Source organism: Leiobunum rupestre, chromosome 4 (assembly GCF_980474605.1).
Source record: "Leiobunum rupestre chromosome 4, qqLeiRupe1.1.hap1, whole genome shotgun sequence".
Lineage (NCBI taxonomy): Eukaryota > Metazoa > Arthropoda > Arachnida > Opiliones > Sclerosomatidae > Leiobunum > Leiobunum rupestre.
Genome location: NC_143387.1, coordinates 20,597,610 through 20,617,980, shown reverse-complemented (window position 1 = coordinate 20,617,980; position 20,371 = coordinate 20,597,610). Strand labels below are relative to the sequence as shown.

At 32.4% G+C, this 20,371-nt stretch overlaps 1 protein-coding gene across 2 annotated transcripts; it reads right to left on the bottom strand.

Annotated features, from left to right (window-relative positions):
• Positions 1-6,218: 6,218 nt before the first annotated feature.
• On the bottom strand, positions 6,219-19,474 carry Hr39 (Nuclear hormone receptor FTZ-F1 beta). 2 transcript variants are annotated; one of them, XM_090170594.1, is made up of 9 exons: positions 18,809-19,474; positions 16,038-16,287; positions 14,837-15,141; positions 12,745-13,210; positions 11,675-12,082; positions 11,394-11,612; positions 10,937-11,265; positions 8,690-8,942; positions 6,219-7,061 (listed from the first exon to the last, which is right to left on the bottom strand). In XM_090170594.1, exons 1-9 carry the CDS (start codon positions 19,271-19,273, stop codon positions 6,814-6,816), a joined length of 2,943 nt encoding a protein of 980 aa, XP_090026720.1. In that variant the 5' UTR covers positions 19,274-19,474; the 3' UTR covers positions 6,219-6,813. The 2 variants fall into 2 exon arrangements, with proteins under 2 accessions (XP_090026720.1, XP_090026721.1); XM_090170595.1 differs by having other exon boundaries at positions 16,038-16,284.
• Between the last annotated feature and the right edge of the window lie 897 nt (positions 19,475-20,371).

The following is a 20,371-nucleotide window of genomic DNA, read 5'->3' as shown; positions in this document are numbered from 1 at the left end:
GTTTAAGTTGAAAGTGCCCATGAATTTTTTTCAGGGATAACTTGCTTTATACTGAAATATATACCTAAAGAGATAACGTTACATTGTTTCCTTCCTATATTAAGTAGCTGATATTTCCTCCTCCATTTTAACAAGTTGATCAAGACCAAAATAACTATCATTTTGGCTATTGTGTTATATAGCAAACAGACATATACTACATTTCTAACATTTATGGACAGTGCTCCATAAAAAGCTAATGTCTCCTAGTTCCAACTTGTAGGAAGACGTAAGTATTATTGATCTTTACATGTAACTCTAATAACATTTTAGTTGAATAAAATAAATAACCTTTGGTGTTCGAACTAACAACTTATGTTACGTTTAAAAATAAGCACACACATAGTTCGGCTGCCCCATGGCGAAACCTTATAACCAACAAATTTTTGTAAAATTAGATTTTTACGCATAAGTATTACTAAGGCATGTACAAAAGTACTGTAAACGTTTCAGGTAAAAGTCATAAATATTTCAATATTTATGACTTAAAAAATGGTTTTGGATTTTATAATTTTCGCATTAAAAATTACGTTAAAATCTTATAACTTAGGTTTTGAAAAAGTCAAATATCTCAAAATTACGATCGTGTTGGTTAAAAGGTTTTGCCATGGGACAGCCGAGTACATTAAATGTTTTTTTATGACCCAAACTAGCCTTACTTTTAAGTTGTAGAGCATACTCTAAAATGTTTCATTGAAAATCATTTCCTACCCCTACTGGCGACGAAAAAAATTCAAAATCATTTACAATTTTTCAGATATAAAATAAAGCATAATGTAATACCCTGAAAGTTTCACATTTCCAGATTAAATACTTTGGAGAAAAAAGCAATTTCAGAAACCTTGTAAACTATTTTTTAGCTCTGGCATGCTGATGGCGCAAATGATTTTACAAGTTGAACCTCTCATTCTTCTAAACTGTTTGAACAGGACCAAGTTGGCATACTTTTTTTCCCCTTTTTATTCTGGCAATGAAAAGTGCTTACCTTTTGTAAAGTAAAGAGACATTGTTATGAAGCATATGTTTTTAATAAATGTTTATCCTGTATACAAATCCTATAAAAACAGCAATAACAATTAAAATAAGTACATTTTTTATTACTTTGGTTTCACCAAAATATTGATTTAACTTTTGAATGTAAAGCCACACAAGAACTATTTACATTTGATAGACTTTTCTTCGTAAATTCAAATTTTTGATCAGCACACTGAGAATTTCCACTCCCAATGTGAAATAAAATAACATTGCATAAAAGATGATCATATATATATTTATTTATATAAAAACCATAATGAAAATGAATAAAATGCATTTTGAATTAAATAAAAGCCATTCAGATATTGCAAAAGAAAGAAACAAGCGATAACTAAAAAATTAAAATGGAAATTCCACAACCTCTTAGATATACATTTTAAAGAAAGAAAAATAATTAACAGCACCGGTTACAATAACTACACCATATTTGGTGGCATAATTCACAAATAAACTTTGAATATTTTTTATATAGCTAAATGGCCCATTTTTTAAACTTTAATACAGAATTCCAAATACAAAGAATAAATTAAAAAGAATATTAAATAAAAAAAGTAAATTAATACAGATTTCTGGGGATTTAAAACAACACAATAAATAAAGAAATTTAAAATCAGAATACCAAAATGGTAAAATGAGTGCGTAGTTTAAGAGCTCAGGTGGGTTTGCAGGTGATAAATAACACCTATTTTAGGAAGAATATATCCCATATTACACTGCACTACTCAAAAAATTAATTTTTACGTAATGGTATTTTAAAGTTTTAGAAAACATACAAGTATGAGAAAACATTTTTAACAGTTAAAATTAGAGTTAGAACATTTCACTTTAGGAATGTATTAAATTGAGCTACCAAAGGTTCTTCATTTCATTGAACGCATTATTTTGCAACTAAATTAATTAATTTCACGATTTCATTGTTTGTGGAAAACAGAGTTTATGTCAGAAATTTGTCTTATATTTTATCAAACTATGTATATAAAATATTAAACTGCCAAGGAATTTATTTAAGTTATTAGGACCTGTTTAAAAACATTCTCTTAGATTTCTGACATTCAGCATTTACATTAAGACCTCTCCAAATTTTTGGCTGACATGGCATAGTGCTTTTTTCATGGAAAGTTTAGTGTAATTTAAGCTAGCTCACATTAGCGTATGGGGAATTAACTTGTAGCTTTCAAAAGAAAACATTTATTCCTATGGAATTAAACAATTTTATATTGCTAGTACAAAATGAGGGAAATTTTCTTTAAATAAATGGAACTATATTGCAGTTAATTCAGTACTTCACACAATTGAAGCATAACTTAAAAGGGTTCCACCAATGATGTTAGGGGTAAAGCAGAGTGAAATGAGGAATAATAAGTCTGCAGTGTCATTCTCCATTAAAGGAGGATATTATTGCGTAGCTGGTGGAACAAACCTTTGGTTTTGCTCTGAAGATTACATTTTTGGTATGTACAGTGAAATTAGTTTGTCAAAAGCAGCAGGAAAGAACTGATAGTATATATATACCCTTGTGTGAACAAAAACTAATAGGTTGGTTGTTAGGAAAATCTTCTAAGACAGCTTCGATATGTCTCAAAGCCAAATTGACTGAAGGGCAAGAATATGGTCCAATTTTGGTTTTTCAATGCTTGTTAATTGCCAACATACAAATAATTTCTTTTTACTACAGTATAATTGGGAAATTTATGATCTATATAATAAAATCAGTCTTCCACATAAAGGAGATTACTCCAAATAACTTATACCCAAATAAAAGTTACACATAGGAAAAAACTGATTTCATCATAATATTCATTACCATATTTCATTGAGACGGGTTGGACAAAATCTTCAACAGAAACCAGATTTTAGAAATATTTAAAAATCCCCAAAACTACAAAATCAGTCCTAGAATCTCAAAACAATCCTACTCCAAAATTCCAAATCAGCTTCTTATTTCTAAAATCACTTTTGAGATTTAAAATCCCTTACACAAAATTTGCAAGAATCAGACCCTTCGTTTAATTGATTTGGTCATATTTTACTCATTATTGTCTTGAGAGTTTAAATTTAACTATGACAAATACTACAAATAGATTATGTTACATAAAATTTTCAAGTAGAGGTGCTGTGGATTGTTTTTAATTTTATCACATTGTTCATTTTTTATAGACCCTGTTATATCAAATAAAAACTGATAATGCTTACATAAAAATGCTTTTAATTGTAACTGGTTTGTGAAAATGTCAAAGGAACAAGAGTCCTTAAAGGGTATTAAATTTTAATTTTGACAAAGTGTGCATGACCAATTTTCACATCTTTAATATCAAAGAAATGAAAATTATTTTAAATGAGGTGCGAAAATACATATTTTACATTAGAAAATGTGTTTATGGTTTTAGAGACACCTACAAATTTAGCATCAAACTCACACCAACAACTGGACTGATGTGAGACTTTACTTCTTCATAAATATATATTTACCACATAGTAACACCATATTACCCTAATGACAGTAGTAAAATATTTAACATTGTATTTACACTTTTTATGTGCAAACTGTTTTTCACATTTTGACATTGTCTCCAAAATAGAATTTATATCTTAAATGGTTTGGCACCGGTAACAACATCAAAACTTTCTACAGGTTTTGATATAATTTAGTTAACTTAAGGTGTATCTTTTATATCGCATAATATAGTTTAGTTTATTCATCAAATTGGCACTATTCATAAACTGTTTAGTTCTTTGCAATTAATAGCCAGGTGAAGAGTGATCTTAAAAAACTATTAGGAATGAAGATTGTTAAATTTCAATTACATTTGTGAATGGTTGAAGAGTTCTATTTAGTTCTGTAATAATATTTTAAACAAAAATATAATATTAAGAACTTGTGCGCAATTTCATTAAATACACGAACTCAATTAATAACTTCTGAAAAAAGGACTTTTTCAATGGCAATGAATACAGTTTGAAAGATTAATTTTCTTTTCAAAAAACTAAAAAATCAAAATTACTGCATCACTGTTCAAAAGTATCGTTTATGTATTCTGTTATTACTAATTAAAAAATTAAATGTTGACAGTCAAATAACGAGAATTAAACAGTTTATAAGATTTAGGGCATTTATAAGCCATATGACACACCATCATTAATTCAGGCTAAAAATGTGGGTCACACTTGTCACTGAGATCAACCCCAAAGAATTAGTAATTTCATAAGTATAACACCAAATCGATATTTGGTGTCTTAACATCTTTATAACTAAAAAAATAGATAACAATTTTCAAATACAAATATTTACACCATGCAGAAGTATTTGCTAGTTAAAGTTGACAATTGATAATACTAGTCAACTGTATGTTCTTTGCTGTAACTTGCAGGCATAATTTAAAGCATAAGAACTCTTCACATATAGGTGTTTACGGTTTACGAAAGTTGCGCTAAAGATTTAGTGTAAAATCAATATCAGGAAAAAAGTTGTCAAACCTGCAGAAAATTTTGATATGTTTAAAATGGGAAGATATTTCCTTAGAGTGGAGAACTGAAATACTTTTTTTTAAAAATAGAATACTATTACACATTTGTAGTAACATTCCCTCTATAGTATACGGCACATTTATAAGGTAATGTCCAGGGAATAGAATCAAATATGATTGAAAATACAATTCCAGGCATACAATTAGACCCTGCATAGCTTGGCACACTTGCGACCAATGAGTTTTACAATGTATGATTCCATTCAATTTACTATTACACTCGAGTCCTATGTTGCAGATTTTTGGTTGTGCAATATGTTTTGCATAGGCAAGAAGGGACCATTGAATTACAATGAAAATAGGAAACAAAATGGATAATATTAACAAAAAATAATAAATTAATTTTTAGTTTTCCTACGCAATCTTGGAAAATTTTCAATCAAATAACAAACAATCCAAAAAACGAAAGATATTGGTCTTGATGATTTCAATCACGGAATGCATTAATTATGAATAAACTGTATCGCATCAATAGTAATTAAAAACTGAATCAATTTACAATGAAAAACATTAAATAAACAATGGCTTAGGTTAAAAGTAATCTGCAAAGACTAAGTTGAAAAATTATATGAAAATTACTGTAAAAATTGACCTTATTTAAATGAAATGCCTATGATTTCACTTAAATTTAAATACAGTACCTATTGAAATTTCCTAAATTATACATGAACGTAAGATGGTTTCTCAAGTCTTATTGCCAGAGTGAAATATCTCAGAGTCACAATAAATTAAATCTATGGGAATAGGTAAACTTTCTGAAAATCAATTAAGCTGTGTGTCGCATATCTTTTAAGATTTATATAAGGGCTATGTGAAACCTTAATTTCATAAGTATGGTGCTACCATAGATTGGAGATTCACTATCTTAAAATTACTTTAAGTACACTGTACCAATAATTAAAAAGTAAATGTTAAAACACACAGATCTTACTTTTATGGCATGAGAAAAATAATTTAATTCAATTACCATTACCGGTACCGGTAACATATTAATCAGCTTGCAAGATGCATTTGAAAAATTCAATACGATCAATAAATTTAAATTTAACTAGCTGTTGAATAGAAAACAAAAGTCAATGTAAAATGATAGGTATTCAACATTACAAAGGACATCGCACTTCTATGGGATTTGGCTCTTGACAGATTTTTTTCAAATTGAATCACGTTGTTAAGCTTGATTAAAGGAGTCCATTGCCATTTTTCCCAAGCTCCTTTAGTTAATCCAATATCAGCGGTCAAAAGTGGACAAAACTTGTTAGTATAGTTTATTTGTCACGACCCGTTGGTTAGTGTTCTACATTCGCTAGTCCGGGCTCACTATCAATAGTTTTCCTGCCAAGATTTTTACACCTCTACTTCATTGTACGTGGAATTATTTATTATTCAATATTTTATGAGCAAAAATAAAACATAACATAAAAGAAAAACTTAGGAAATCAGAATATAAACGATTAACCATTTTGTTAAATCCCACATTCAACACTCACTGATAGCAAAGAAACAGTCATACCACAACAGATCAAACACTTATTTATCGATTTTAGACACACAGTCGTCTAAAGTCACAGTCACACAACAGTTGAAACTCAATATTTAACTTTATTGACAGAAATCGTTTTGGGGAACACCACGAATCTTGGAAAGAAAACTATATAGTGAGAATGTAGAACGTTAACCGATGGGCCGTGATTTCTTTCACAGATAGAATATTCTAAGTTTTGACCGCTGATACTGTTCAAACTATAGGAGCTAGGGGAAAATGGCAATGGACAATTTTGCTCCTTAGATCAAGCTTAACATGTTTCACTTTAAAAAAATATGTCGAAAGCTAAATCCCATAAATGTGAAATGTCCTTTTGCAATTAAAACCATCACTCAAACTTTAAATTAAATCTTACCCTACCATTTATTACAATAAAATTTTGAGAAAAATGTCCAACTTGAGTAGTTATATTTATATACTATATTTACATTTTTCTGAGCACCACATTTACACCGTTTTTCAATTTTGATTAACCAGGCCTTACAATTTGTAATGGAATATGAGAAAACCAATTGCAACAAAGAAACTATATTACCGGTACCATTATCTAAAAATACGAAGCACATTAAAAAGTAACATAACTTAGTTTATTAGAATTAGAAATCCTTTGTCTGAATGATTAAATTACACATTATCCCCGTATTCCCTTTCACAAAAAAAATATTATTCAAGTCAATGATCCCCTCTGAGCAATTCCATAAGCAAATTGAAACTGTTCATGTCTCCAGACTTTTGCTTGGACGTTATAAGGGATTCTTTTCCTACTTGACAAGCTCGTTCTAGCTCTGGAATTCTTAATAGAAGTTCGCCAAATTTACTTGGTTGTTGTGGATAGTGCAATCTGGTGTAGGTTTGCATAGCTTCCAAAACTTGCTTTTGGCATACCCCAACTTTCTCTGGTTCTCTCAAACCACTAACATCTAAAGTAAAAATGAAAAGTATAAGTCGTACAGAATGTCAGTTTTGCAATATTGCTGCCATATTGTATAGTAGGCCAATGGGCCTTTGTAAGTTTTAATTCCCCTAGTCACCTTCTGCATATTTAGGTAAGGTACAGCTACATCATATATGACATAACTAGTAGTACACATACCAGATAATGTTTTCAAATTTAAATTTAGGCTTCATTTTAAAAGATAGTGTTAATTTCCTGTTAATAATAGCATTTTCATCATTAAAACTAGTAGGCAGAGAAGACAAGGGAAATTAGCTTAACACTACTCATCTAATTGCTATCCAATTTTATAAAATAAAAAGTGGTCTTGCCCAACTTGTGAAAATGTTTCTCTTATGTAACAAGACACAGCTTTAAGAATATACTAATAAAGCTGTGTCTTGTTACGTAAGAGAAACATTTTCACAAGTTGGGCAAGACCACTTTTTATTTTATAAAATTGGATAGAAAGAGTAGTATGAGGGTGGTTACGGGCCTACTTTTAGGTCACTGCCAGCTTAATAGACATCTGCATCTGATTGGTATCAGTGAGAGTCCTATGTGCAGGGCATGCTTTGCAGAGGAGGAAACTTCCTCTCATGTCCTTTGTGTCTGTGACTCTTATACGGCTCAAAGGTTTGAGTACCTTGGTATGCATAGGCTGGAAACGAGTGATCTTTCCAACATCCCGGCGAAGCGGCTTTTCCATGTTTAAATGGCTGGGGCTGCACAATGGACCTCTGGTCGAAGTGCTAGGTTGGGTCTAACCCAACCACCCCAACTCTTACTAATAATAATAATAATAGTATATTCTTTGCACAAGCAATTTGCACGCACGCTAGAAAATTGTAAATTCCTCGCGACTGTGGGGCACGCTTGTAGCCTTGTTAAAGTAAGAGACTGGTTAAGTAAGAGCCACATTTAAACAAGAAGGCCTCGTTACTTTATAAAAAAAAAAAACTATTTTTGTTGTGAAAGAAACTCTTAAAAAAAATGGAATTAGGGCTGTGGGTATACCCGATAAATATTGAGTACTCAGCTTTTTTTGAGTCTAAAGAATATTGTCCTTAAATCGTACTTGACAACCAGACAAAAAAACTATTTAATTATCATAACCCAACTTGATCAGCTATAATCTCTATAATCACACAGCTCTATCTAAAAGGACAACATATTGTTCTGATTTGGCTTGTAACAGTAACAATTTGAAATTCACAAATAGTAATTAAAATCTCTACTAAATAGTGAGATTAATACACCGACTAAGCTGAAGATCGGGCACTAAGGGGCTTTCATGGTTTTATTTAAAAACAACATGCAGTGCATGGTTAATGGCACGTGTTTATTATAACATATGCCATTATGAAATAGAAGCGGGAAATCCCCCTAGTGTTCTGTTGTGCCATCTCCAGATTAGTCAGTGTAGAAATCTTCCTCATTGAAAGAAGTCACTGTGCAGGAGCTTTTCTAAAGTTTTCAGCTACAATAAATAGAATTGATATAAAGTAAATTGATTTTTTTGATTGAGTTAAGTAATATTGCTGCAAAGTTATTTTTATCAAAGAAGTACTATTTAAATAAATATCTTAACTCTAACAAAGTAAAAATACTCACCTGATGTAAGTAAAATAATAACTTTGAGGCAAACATATTCATATTGATCAAGTCTCAGTCTGCGCATGTGATCAGTGAGATTGAGCATGCGTTCAATAACAGGTCCCAAACCAAGTTTTTTAGCTTGCTCGAGGTTCATTGATTTTCCCAGTGATACTCTAATTTCATGAGGACTATCCATGGAACGATAACAACAACTGAGGAGTAGAAGCTCACACCAAGAATTGATAAGAAGCGCTATCTGATCATCAATCTGTTTCAAAGTAAAATGTTTTACATTTATATGGTCCACAAAAGCTATTTATAGTTTATCAAGAACATGTCGAAGCAACTGGGAACAAACAAATGTAGCATTGGGATATGGTGGAGTGATTTACTAATTTTTCAAGCCCTGCCTACTTAAAATTTTGTGGCGCATCCTGTTGACTGAAATGCAACTACAAATGTCTTTTTAAAAAATTTAAAGGGCCATGTAGGGGGTGCATAATTTTTAACTATATTTTCTTCTACAAGTCGTAAGTGGGTTTTCCAAGGAGGATTATATCACGGGTGAAAACATTCTCCTTTGTGTAACCACATGGTGCAATTTCGCTCTAATTCGCAAATTGTTAGATTGTCTTTGCTCACCACCAACAAACCCTGGATTTTAGGCTTAGCTTAATTTATTTATTATGGAGAAAAGAACTGAATAGTTTCAGATAGTTTGACGTTGATATTTTCGATTTTACAATGTTTTATTTGCCAACTGAAAATTTTCAAGTATGAGGTTGAAACATTAGCCCTTTGACGTGGTATTTATCTCACACACTTGGCCCTATAACCGATCACCCTATCATTAAACCTCGACCGAGTATTTATCTTGGTTTTATTATATTTCTTTTGAATAATTGCCCTAGTTTCATTTGAATAAAGGATCCGATTTATAGGTAACCTTGAAAACTTCACTTTCCTCGGTCACTTTCGAGACTTAAGAATAAAGAATACATGAATTTTGCTTTCGCATAAGAACCGCGAGAGGTGCATTTTTACAAAATAAATATGGTTCTGCTTATTAACAGGGGGAAAGGCTATGGCAGATAGCGCATGCGCAGTCATTATTTTTATCTATAAGATAATTTACCCCCCTGCATGGCCACTTGCGTTGTGCTTTAAATTTGGAAATACATGTACAAATACATTTACACTAAACAATTTCAAAGTGCAAAAGTTTAAATTAAATAATGATTCTTGCTAATTATATGTTAAGCACATGGATTTATATTAAAATAATTCAATTGAATTATATTACTGTTATAATTTTTAATTACAAATATATTAAAAACTATTATTAAAAAGTATAAAATAATAATTTACAATACAATTTACAATTATTTGGACTGTTTGTAAATATATATTGACCCACAGATGGTTTGTTTGATATATTAGCTTCAATTCGTTCTTGATAGGATTGTGTTACAGGAAGTTGTATCATTTTAAAGCACACATCTCTAAATTTTGGACAACATTAAAAATATAATGTTATTTTATAAATTATTATTTATATTTGACTATACAAGCATCTCCCAATTTTTTTTTGTCATCACTTCGTGCAATGCATTTCATTATAATTTTATTTTGTCGAAGCCTACACTAATCAGTTAAAAGTACTCTTCAAAATGTACTTTAAATCAAGCCCTTCATAAAATTTTATCATTAAGATCTTATCGAAAAATGTTGAAGATAAAATGTATAAAAATAGCAAATTGCTCCATTTGGTATTTAAGAACCAGAGATAAAAAGTGGGTTTCAATTAGAAAAGTGTTCCCCTTCACGTTTTAGGTGTAAATAACTTTTATTCTTCCTAAATTTATTTGACCAATAAAAAGTCGAAAAAATTTAGACAAAAACATGAAGGTCATTATGAAAATTATGTACCAGAGAACAGGTCATGGAAATTTCCATTGACAAGTGCCCCCTGCACGTTCTATGTGTCTTGAAAATTTAAAATTCCCAGCTATAACAAATTTTTGAGTTATTGTACCTGTATCATTTTTTAGTTCAAATGTATATGGTTATAAAAATTTTAGATTAGTAAAATATTAATTATCCCCCCTCTGTTTACTTTGTTTGGTTATTTTGAATCCACCTGACTAACTCAAAACGGCTGTTGCGACTATTTATTGAACATTAGTGGTATTTGATTTTTTTTTACTAATGTTGCATACAAGAATGTCCCTATACAAATTGTAGTCTATAGATCTCACTCACCTCTATTTCCCTAAACAAAGGTAGACTCTTGCACCATTTCACAATTTTATACAACCTATGATCAGCAATGTTGCAAAGATTGCTCAAGAATTCATTGTTATTGCCACTTGATCCAGAACTATCGATGGAACCACTCATGGGCCCCATTCCCATTGCGCCTAATGCTGCAGCACCCATGGCACCACCTCGGTCACTGGTGTACTGTTCTGATAACCTGTTCACTTCTTTATCAGTGTAGTGCCATAAATGTTCCACTGCCAAAATTTCTTGCATTAGAGGTGGAATGTATCCAATACATGGTTCATCTTCAGCTGAATTTATTCCAGAATCTATTAAGTTATACTTTTGATTAACTTAAAATAAACAATTATACTGACTGTTACTCAAATTGAACACTCAAACTTAACAATCATTTAATTAAAATAATTACTGGTTCTTTGAAAGTAATAAAACTAACCCGAAACAGTTCTAGATGATGGTGGCCTGGTAGGAGAGGAACCATCTAATGGTGTTGAGTGAGAGCTATAGTGATTCTCTTTTAGCCTCTCAGAAGATGTATTACTCAATTGGGAGTCACAAGCAGAAGACACTCTGCCATCACTTAAAGATTGAGTGGCAAGTGTGTAGGAGCACTGGTACGTGCTTCTTCCTCCTCTAGTTCTATCTTCTCGAATTGCTACAAGAGAAAAGGAAAGTAAATTTAAAAACGAGCGACAAGGAATATAATGGTAAATATACCTTCGAGTTTCATTCCTGTTTTAAGGCACTTGTCAAAGCGGCAGGCAGGACATTTCTTTCGGGTACTGATGGTTATTGTACATTTAGCACCTCTAAGACAAACGTAGTTTTTCTTATTCTGCACAGTCCTCTTAAAAAAACCCTTGCAAGATTCGCAGGAAAATATTCCGTAATGGAAGCCTGATATTCTGTCACCACAAATTGGACAGGGACCACTTAAGAGCTGCTGCCGTGATATCCCAGATGTTGAGTTTCCACTGCCAAGAGGGCTTTGGGATGAAATTTCACCTGATGTCTTAGAGTCATCATTATATGTTCCATTATCAACAGATAATCTCCTTGAAGGACTTGAAAAATCGCTTGCATTTGATTCATCAGAAGCGCTGGAAACTACAGAAGCACTAGATGCTGTAAATTCATTAACAAATTTAGATCTTTGAACAGTCTATTGAATTACACTTTATATGTATAGCATATCTTATTTTTTACATTTTTTATTTATAAATTACCACCGTTTTCCCTAAACTGAAATACTTTGCATGGGAATGGCAATCAAATTGGTACATGAACAAAGAGGAAAACTGTCACAGGATTTATTTCAAAGAACATTCACTATAACACTTTCTACTATACCAAATGTACGAGCTAGAGTACCATGTTGACATTTGAAAACAATTATTCAAATTGGTTTTACTCATTAATAATCAGCAAGGCTTTTACCCATGGGCCAAGTTGGCTTGCAACTTTTAAGGAAAGTAATTCAGATAGACAAGTTTATCTGCGTAGGAGGATGATGGCCATTGGATCTACCAGCTCTCTACAGTAACTATTAGCGTTAACCTCAACTCAATGGGAAAGACACTGATGGAAAGAGAAGTTGCTAACTCATCGCACAAACAGTTTTTCCGAGTTTTTACCCAGTACCAAAAGCAGGGAATGAAACTGGCTTCTCTTGCTGTGAGGCGAAAGTGCTAACTTCTCCCCCACCCCACTAATTACTAATGATTTAACTATTTTTCAAACTTTAGATAGAGCAGCTTCAACACAAACCTACTTAGTAATTCACTTACTTGTCGACCTACAATCTAATATGGTAGGCTGATGCATTACAGCAGACTTGTGACTTCTTCCATCATTTACTATTGGCTCTATGTTCGTAGGGCTTGCATAAGTAACATGAAGATTTGAGGGTGTGGTATTCCCCATAGAAAATATTGAGTTGCCTTCTACACCAACACTTGTTGTGACTGAGTGGTCAGGTGTTCCTGTGGCACTTCTCTGTAAAGTTGGCGAAGGAGTTGGTCCATACGGAGTAGCTTGTTTAGTAATTAAATTGCTTGATCCAGATCTAAAGTGAGCCGGACTATTGCTTGGTGAGTAGCTTCCGCCAATGGGAGTAACAGAACCCTTTCCAGAGAAACAACCACTTCCATTACCACAGCTACTATCGGCAACCACCACCAGATGGTGTCTGCTTTGGCTAGGACTCTGAGTCGGTGAATATAAGTTGCCATTTTCTAATGAAACATGACGACCCTTAACAAATACAAACAGAAGTTATGGTACATAAAATTAATGGCATTTGAATTAAATTGAACACTAAGTTGATTAACAGAAAACGGAACACAATTTGATTTTATGATAGAATATACCAGCGACGCACAAAACTCATAGATAATATAAGTTAAACATAACTCTTCAATAATAAGCCGATGCATAGCAACTATTAATTTAATAAAGCATTTTTCACAACAGTAAAAGGTCTTACAGTACTACTTTTGGTGACAAAACTCTAACAGACAAAGAATCACCAGTAGTAAATTATAAACCAAGTTTAATTTTGTGAAAACTGCAACTATGGTTATAATGGAACAGCTGGTTCTGGCAGTCAAATTTATTATTACAAATATGTTTTTTAAGACTTGTTGATTGTTATGAAATGTGTGGAACTTAAATGTCATATTAAAAAAAACTTTATGGACAACTAGATCTAAATTTACTAATTTTCTTAAGAAATAAAGACGTGATGTTATTTTAAAATAAATATAGTCCAAAATGGCAAAAGCCCTAGAAAAGAGCCAACAACACTAGAACCCTTGGGTATAATGCAAATATGTATCCACCAAATATATGGTTTCAATGTCAGTAGGTACGATTTCAGTAGTTACAATGTCAGCAGGTGGGATTTGTATATACACCTACCCTGATTATAGAGCCCACCAACATCACCAGAGCAAAGCGAATGTGCGGTGCTAATTATATATTTTCTTTGAACAATCAAAAAAAATTTGAAACTTGAAAGTGCGTTCATTTAATTTCAATGTAATTTTGGTAGAAATACTAGAGGTTATATTATCTTTAAATTCAAAGACTACGGGTCCCCCTTTAATATAAAACTTTTTCAAAATAGTCGCAATAAGGTTCAATAAAAGGAGGAAGGTATGAGCCACTGACCCATTGTTACCCTTACCAAAAAATAAGTTGGTTTTTAGTTGGTATTCACATTTAAGTTGATATTAAGTTGGTTTTAAGTGGTCTTTATTAAGTAACATTTTAAGTAAGTTTTAAGTTGGCTTTATTAAGTAACATTTTAAGTAAGTTTTAAGTTGGCTTTAAGTGGTCTTTATTAAGTAACATTTTAAGTAAGTTTTTAGTTGGTTTTAAGTTGGTGTTAAGTTGTTTTTAAGTAGGTTTTTAGTTGGTATTTAGTTTTTATTTGTCTCAAATACAAACTTACAACCAACTTAAATAGTTCTTAGACCACTTATTTTTGGTAAGGGATAGTCTCTAGTCAAACTTTCAATTACAGAAAAAAATTAAAAAATACAAATCACTTTGGAGGGGAAACTACACTTTATTTGGGATTATTCTAGGTACTTTAGCTGAATACACAAAAAGACAAATTTCGTTGGTCTTTTTTACATTTACATTGCATATATGATAATAAATAAAACATGCCTGTTGAAAAATAAAATAACACAGCCCATGACAATGAGCTTTCAATTTAACAAACATCTCCACTTTCTTTTGAAATATATAAATTGGAATAATGCTGGATATATCTAATAATATTCTGTTTGTAAACATTTATGAAATTTTGGTACATTATTATAAAAGTTAACAGAATATAAATGATTGATTGATGTAAACATTGAATCTTACCTGTAAAGGTGAGCTAGTTGGGGAATAAATGGAAGAGTTGTCACTGCTGTTCCCAGGAACATGGTGTCTGGATAATACGGGACTTTGATTATGGGAATAGGAAGAATTTATGATAGTGTGACGACCAAGTAGGGGGCTTTGAGTAGGTGAGTAGGAAGACCTGGAACTACTGCAGCTGCTAGTTGGTCTGTTCAAAACTGGACTTGGACTTTGGCTGTAGGGACCTGTGCCCGACACATTGCCACTGAACCCTGATAACTGTCTATTTTGGGCTGGGCTTTGTCGGTGATTGGTAAATGAGTTTTCTAAAAAAGAAGTAAAGAATTTGACCTTTAAATATCTAGTACACTTAATGATTATCTACTGGCTGACCATTGAATAAGTGTGAAAGTTTAAATATGTAAAGCCACTTTTCACTGGGTAAATTGTAAAATTAATTTTACCCTAGGAGATGAAAATCCAAACTATAGGCTACATACCAAATGTCTTTGCCCTTTAAAGACCTATAAAATACCAAGTAGCATATACTATCGAAATAATTTTATATTTATTTGAACAATATTATAGAAAGAGTTATTATTGTTGTTTTTTACAGAAACTATGGTACATTTTTATAAATTCATTGAATTAACCCAAGTTATGCTTCCCATACTGGAGTGATTTCCCAAAACCAGATTTCTAATTTTTAATGCTACAAAACAGCTGAAATCAAAACTTATATTAATTGATGGCAAGCGTAAATTTAAAAATTTTTGTCAGAAAATGTTAGACAACTTTAGTTCAGTTCTAGTAGAAAAAGGTCAGTAAAGGAAAAATTAAAAGTTCATAGAGTATAGCTATTCTAGTATAATAACTGTACGTTAGTCATTCCCACCACGGGAAGAGAATGCAACCTTGAAGCCACTAGGGGAAAATGCTATCACTAACAAGCTGCCACTACTCACTACCTCAACCCCTTTGCCCTATCTCTCAGATGACTAGCTTTTTAACCCAAGTTCCACACTAGCGCCACTACTGGTGCCTTTGGGAGCTAGGGAGGTCTGTCCATTTTTCCTTCTAAAAAACATGGCTGCCAATAACCATGTTGGTTAAAAACTTACACAACCCCCCTCTGGCTACAATCTTAATATTAAGGATAATGTGAACCATGGCAAAAAAAATTAAAACTATACTAGACAAGTTTTTGTGCTTAATCACACACCTGAAAGTGAAGTTGTTACTCCAATACTGTTAGATCTGTCATTAGGAAAAGGGCTAGACTGATTGCTCCCTCCAAAGGTTGACAATCCATTTGGCGAAAAACGAGTAACGTTTCCCAGAACTTCAAGCTGAATTGTTGCTGAATCAATAGCTATAGGATGAATTGGAGTTGGACTTGCTTCCCGGCTTCTTCTTCGACTATTATTACAGCCGACCAATAACATGTTTTTGTGCTCCTTACTTATAATCTGCTTTTTAAAAATATTTTAATAAATTCACGTTAAGAAGCTACGTACAACAAATATATAAAATCCTTCAATGAAAGGAAAAAAAAATATTCATAGAAACTTTACATGGGTACCAGTACCTACATCAGAAGCATAATTCACACAACAAATTTTACTTAAACACTTGAATAATTTATGTGTTCAATAGCAGTACGCGAGGACCATGGCCCACCCTGATCCAAATTTGATATGGTATTAGGGCAAAATTGCACTACAGCGGCCTCATGTAATTTCGTGTTTTTTTTTGGTGGAGAATGTAGCACTTGACGCGTAGATTACGAAACTAATTTTTTTTGGGGCCGCAAATGATAATTAAATTAATTAACTTAATGTTAAAAATGTAATAATTTTAGGGAATTACCGTGTTTTTGTATTTTTGGGTGGCGGAGAATGTAGCAGTTGACGCGTAGATTACGAAACTAATTTTTTTTGGGCCGCAAATGATAATTAAATTAATTAACTTAATGTTAAAAATGTACTAATTTTAGGGAATTACCGTGGTTTTGTATTTTTGGGTGGCGGAGAATGTAGCACTTGACGCGTAGATTACGAAACAATTTTTTTGGGCCGCAAATGATAATTAAATTAATTAACTTAATGTTAAAAATGTACTAATTGTAGGAAATTACCGTGTTTTTGTATTTTTGGGTGGCGGAGAGTGTAGCACTTGACGCGTTGATTACGAAACTTGTTTTTGGGTCGAAAATGATAATTAAATTAACTAACTTAATGTTAAAAAGTTAGTAGAGTGGAAACCTAAACAAACAGTAACAAGCCGTGGTGTAGGCGACAACCCGACGAAGATAATTACTTCCAAAACACGTAAAAGACGTTACTAAACTCCCCGTATTGGAGCCTGACGGCGCCGCGCACTCGCTTCGCTCAAGCGCTGGGGGCGCGCAGCGCCTCCCCAACCCCATACTAAAAAAAGCGATGGGCCATCTATAACGCGACCTAGAGGACAGTACCAAGCCTTACGCATCAAGTATATAGTGGCCCAATAATAGAAAACACCGAGAAAATGAACAAAAACTGTAAAAGATTTGATAAAGTACGGGAATATCACTTTGTGGCCCAAAAATACAAAACACCGAGAAAATGAACAAAAACTGTAACTGATTTTATACAAAAAGGGAATATCACGTGGAATTCATTAGGACACCGAAACTGTGTTGCCGGCGAACACACGACGGAAATAAGTACAACAAAACACGTGCAAATGCCCAAAAATTATAAATTTAAAATTACATTAAAATATTAAATAATCATTTGCGTCCAAAATAAAAATTACCCTCGGCATCTACGTGACAAGGTCTATCAGGCGCAACCAAAATTAATATAAAATTCAATGAAAATGAGAAATTTTTAAAATTAAAAAAATTAAGTTAAACAATTAAATAATCATTTGCGGCCAAAATAAAAATTACCCTCGACATCTACGTGACAATGTCTATCAGGCGCAACCAAAATTAATATAAAATTCAATGAAAATGAGAAATTCTTTAAATTAAAAAAATTAAATTAAACAATTAAATACTCATTTGCGGCCAAAATAAAAAATACCCTCGACATCTACGTGACAAGGTCTATCAGGCGCAACAAAAATTAATATCAAATTCGATGAGGCCGCTGTACTACACTTCACCCGGTATGAGCTATGGCAGTTTTTAATTATTGGCCTTTAAAAATAGGGATTATCACCAGGTTAGCATCAAAGACATTAAATCAGATTTTTCTAGTCATTATATTGACAAATTGCTAATCAACATCACAATAACCACTTGTGGTCTACCACATGAAGTACCATATGATGAAATTAAGTGATGAATTAAAATGAAAATGACAAAAATTGTTTTTCTGGAAAATAAGGTTCTTGTAAATTATTTAAAGGAACAATGAATCAATCAGCATTTAAAAAAAAATTCTGCACCTACATGTTATCAATTAGATTAAATTTAAATAAAAACGTCTGAGAAAAATGCACCTTGCCAAATTTTGGTCATTCTCAAATTGATTTCAGCCGTACTTTTCATAGTCAAAACCTGACGCAAAAAGTCCCAGTTTCTTGCATATATTTTTGTGTAGCTTGATGGTAAAATGCTAACCTATCACAGAAGGTGGGCATCAAATCCTCATAACTCCAGTTAACATTATTAATACTATTTTTTGTGATACTGGTTTATTGGAATTATAAGATGAGTATAATTAGAAACTGCATAAAATATTTTTAAAAGCGTTATATATAATAAAGTTTTATAACTAAGTTTCTCTTAAAAAAATTATAGCAATGAAAATGTTCACTATAGAAAACCAGTAATTTAATTGGTCGTTGGTGAGGGTGTGGAAAATAGGTTTTACCTTTCACTTTTGAAGCAGGTACCATAGGGTAATACTAGAGTTGAATATTCATGCATGAAATAAATTCATGGTATGATGTATATGGTATTAAGTCATAGCATTAAAATATAAAAAATGAAAACGTTACATTTGGTGGTGGAAGATGAGGTTCATCCTTCTCAGGCTGTACGCACATGGGGCTTCCACTGGAATTACGGGGTGGCACATCAGATATGGCCATTGGAGGATCTATTGAATGGTTCATTTCGTCCTCTTCACCATCATTTGACAATTCCCCTTCCCAACTCATTGGCCTTTCTCTGTTCAAATCTTCATGGTCTTGGATTACATTAATTTCATTGGAGTTCAAGCTAGAGTTTCCATTCTTCTTGAATCTTAAATTCAGAGCTTCCCCCACAACTTGCATAACCTCAACATCATAGCCTTCATTGTCATCAACCATGCCCACTGGAAGAACTACGCTACCTACTCCGTTGCAATTACCAACACCACCAGGGTCTGGGGGAGCAATAGACTGTACTCCAACCACAGGGTTGTTAACTTTAGAGTTTATAGATAAAACTGGTTTTCCTGAACTTGTAGATGCATCCATATTTAAGAGTTAGTTAATAAATGGAATTTTAAGTTCTTGCAATATTTAGCATAGAGCATTCAGTCATTAAAGCTTTTTTGCTTTTGCATAAAACACGATGTTTGAGTATGACAGTATAAATAACTTCACATTATACGCTGACAAACTTTATTACAAGTGCTTGGAATGTAGCATATCTTGGAACTTCGTGATTCAAAATAGATCTAATGTAAGAGTTTCAAAGGTATCCTATGCTCCAAATACAGTACACTGATATTAAACAATCAGTTAGACAGAACCTATAACAAAGAAAGAATAATTGCATAAGTGAGATAGCACATTGTGCTCATAAATACAATTTCTAATAAAATTAAGTGAAATAAGTTAATGAACCGAATTTTTCACATAACTATTGCTATATTACAAGCCGCATTTCTCAAGTGTTCACTCTATCCTAATGAAATCTTGAATGTTTCATCTGAACACATAATGGGATGATAGCGAAACAGTATCAAATGCCAGGCGTAGACAAACCAAATGGAAGAGTGGGGGATGACAATGGCACAGGTTTAAAAAATGGACCCCACCCATCTGCAATTAGGTGCTTACCGTAACGTCGTAGCTAAGCCACGCCTTGTAACAGTCGCCATGACATTATTTTGACATAAATGTTCATGAGGCCAAATGCGACACAATCCTGCTAAGTAATCACGTGCCTGCTATGGGCGTCTTATTGTCATGGCCGACCTATACGCTTTACCATGGGGACGAACATAAGCCATACAAGCAAGCTATGAATGGCGGAAATGATGCTTAAAATGTTAAATATAAACAATAATTACAGGTCATGAATTTCTAGTTGAATGAGTTTTCACTGAACTAATTACTTTCATTAGAAATTTCATCAAGAATTTTAAAAGACTAGCATGCATGACAAAATGAAATTTTCTATAGTAGAAGCTTATATCACTTAGTACCATAAGTAACATAGTAGATAGTATGACATATTTTATTATCAAAAATAATTTTACTGATAATATTTGTTATCTGGATAAGGACGAAACACTCCTCAAATTAGTAATAGTTAGATCTGAAATTATTAATTTCAAAAGTACTATT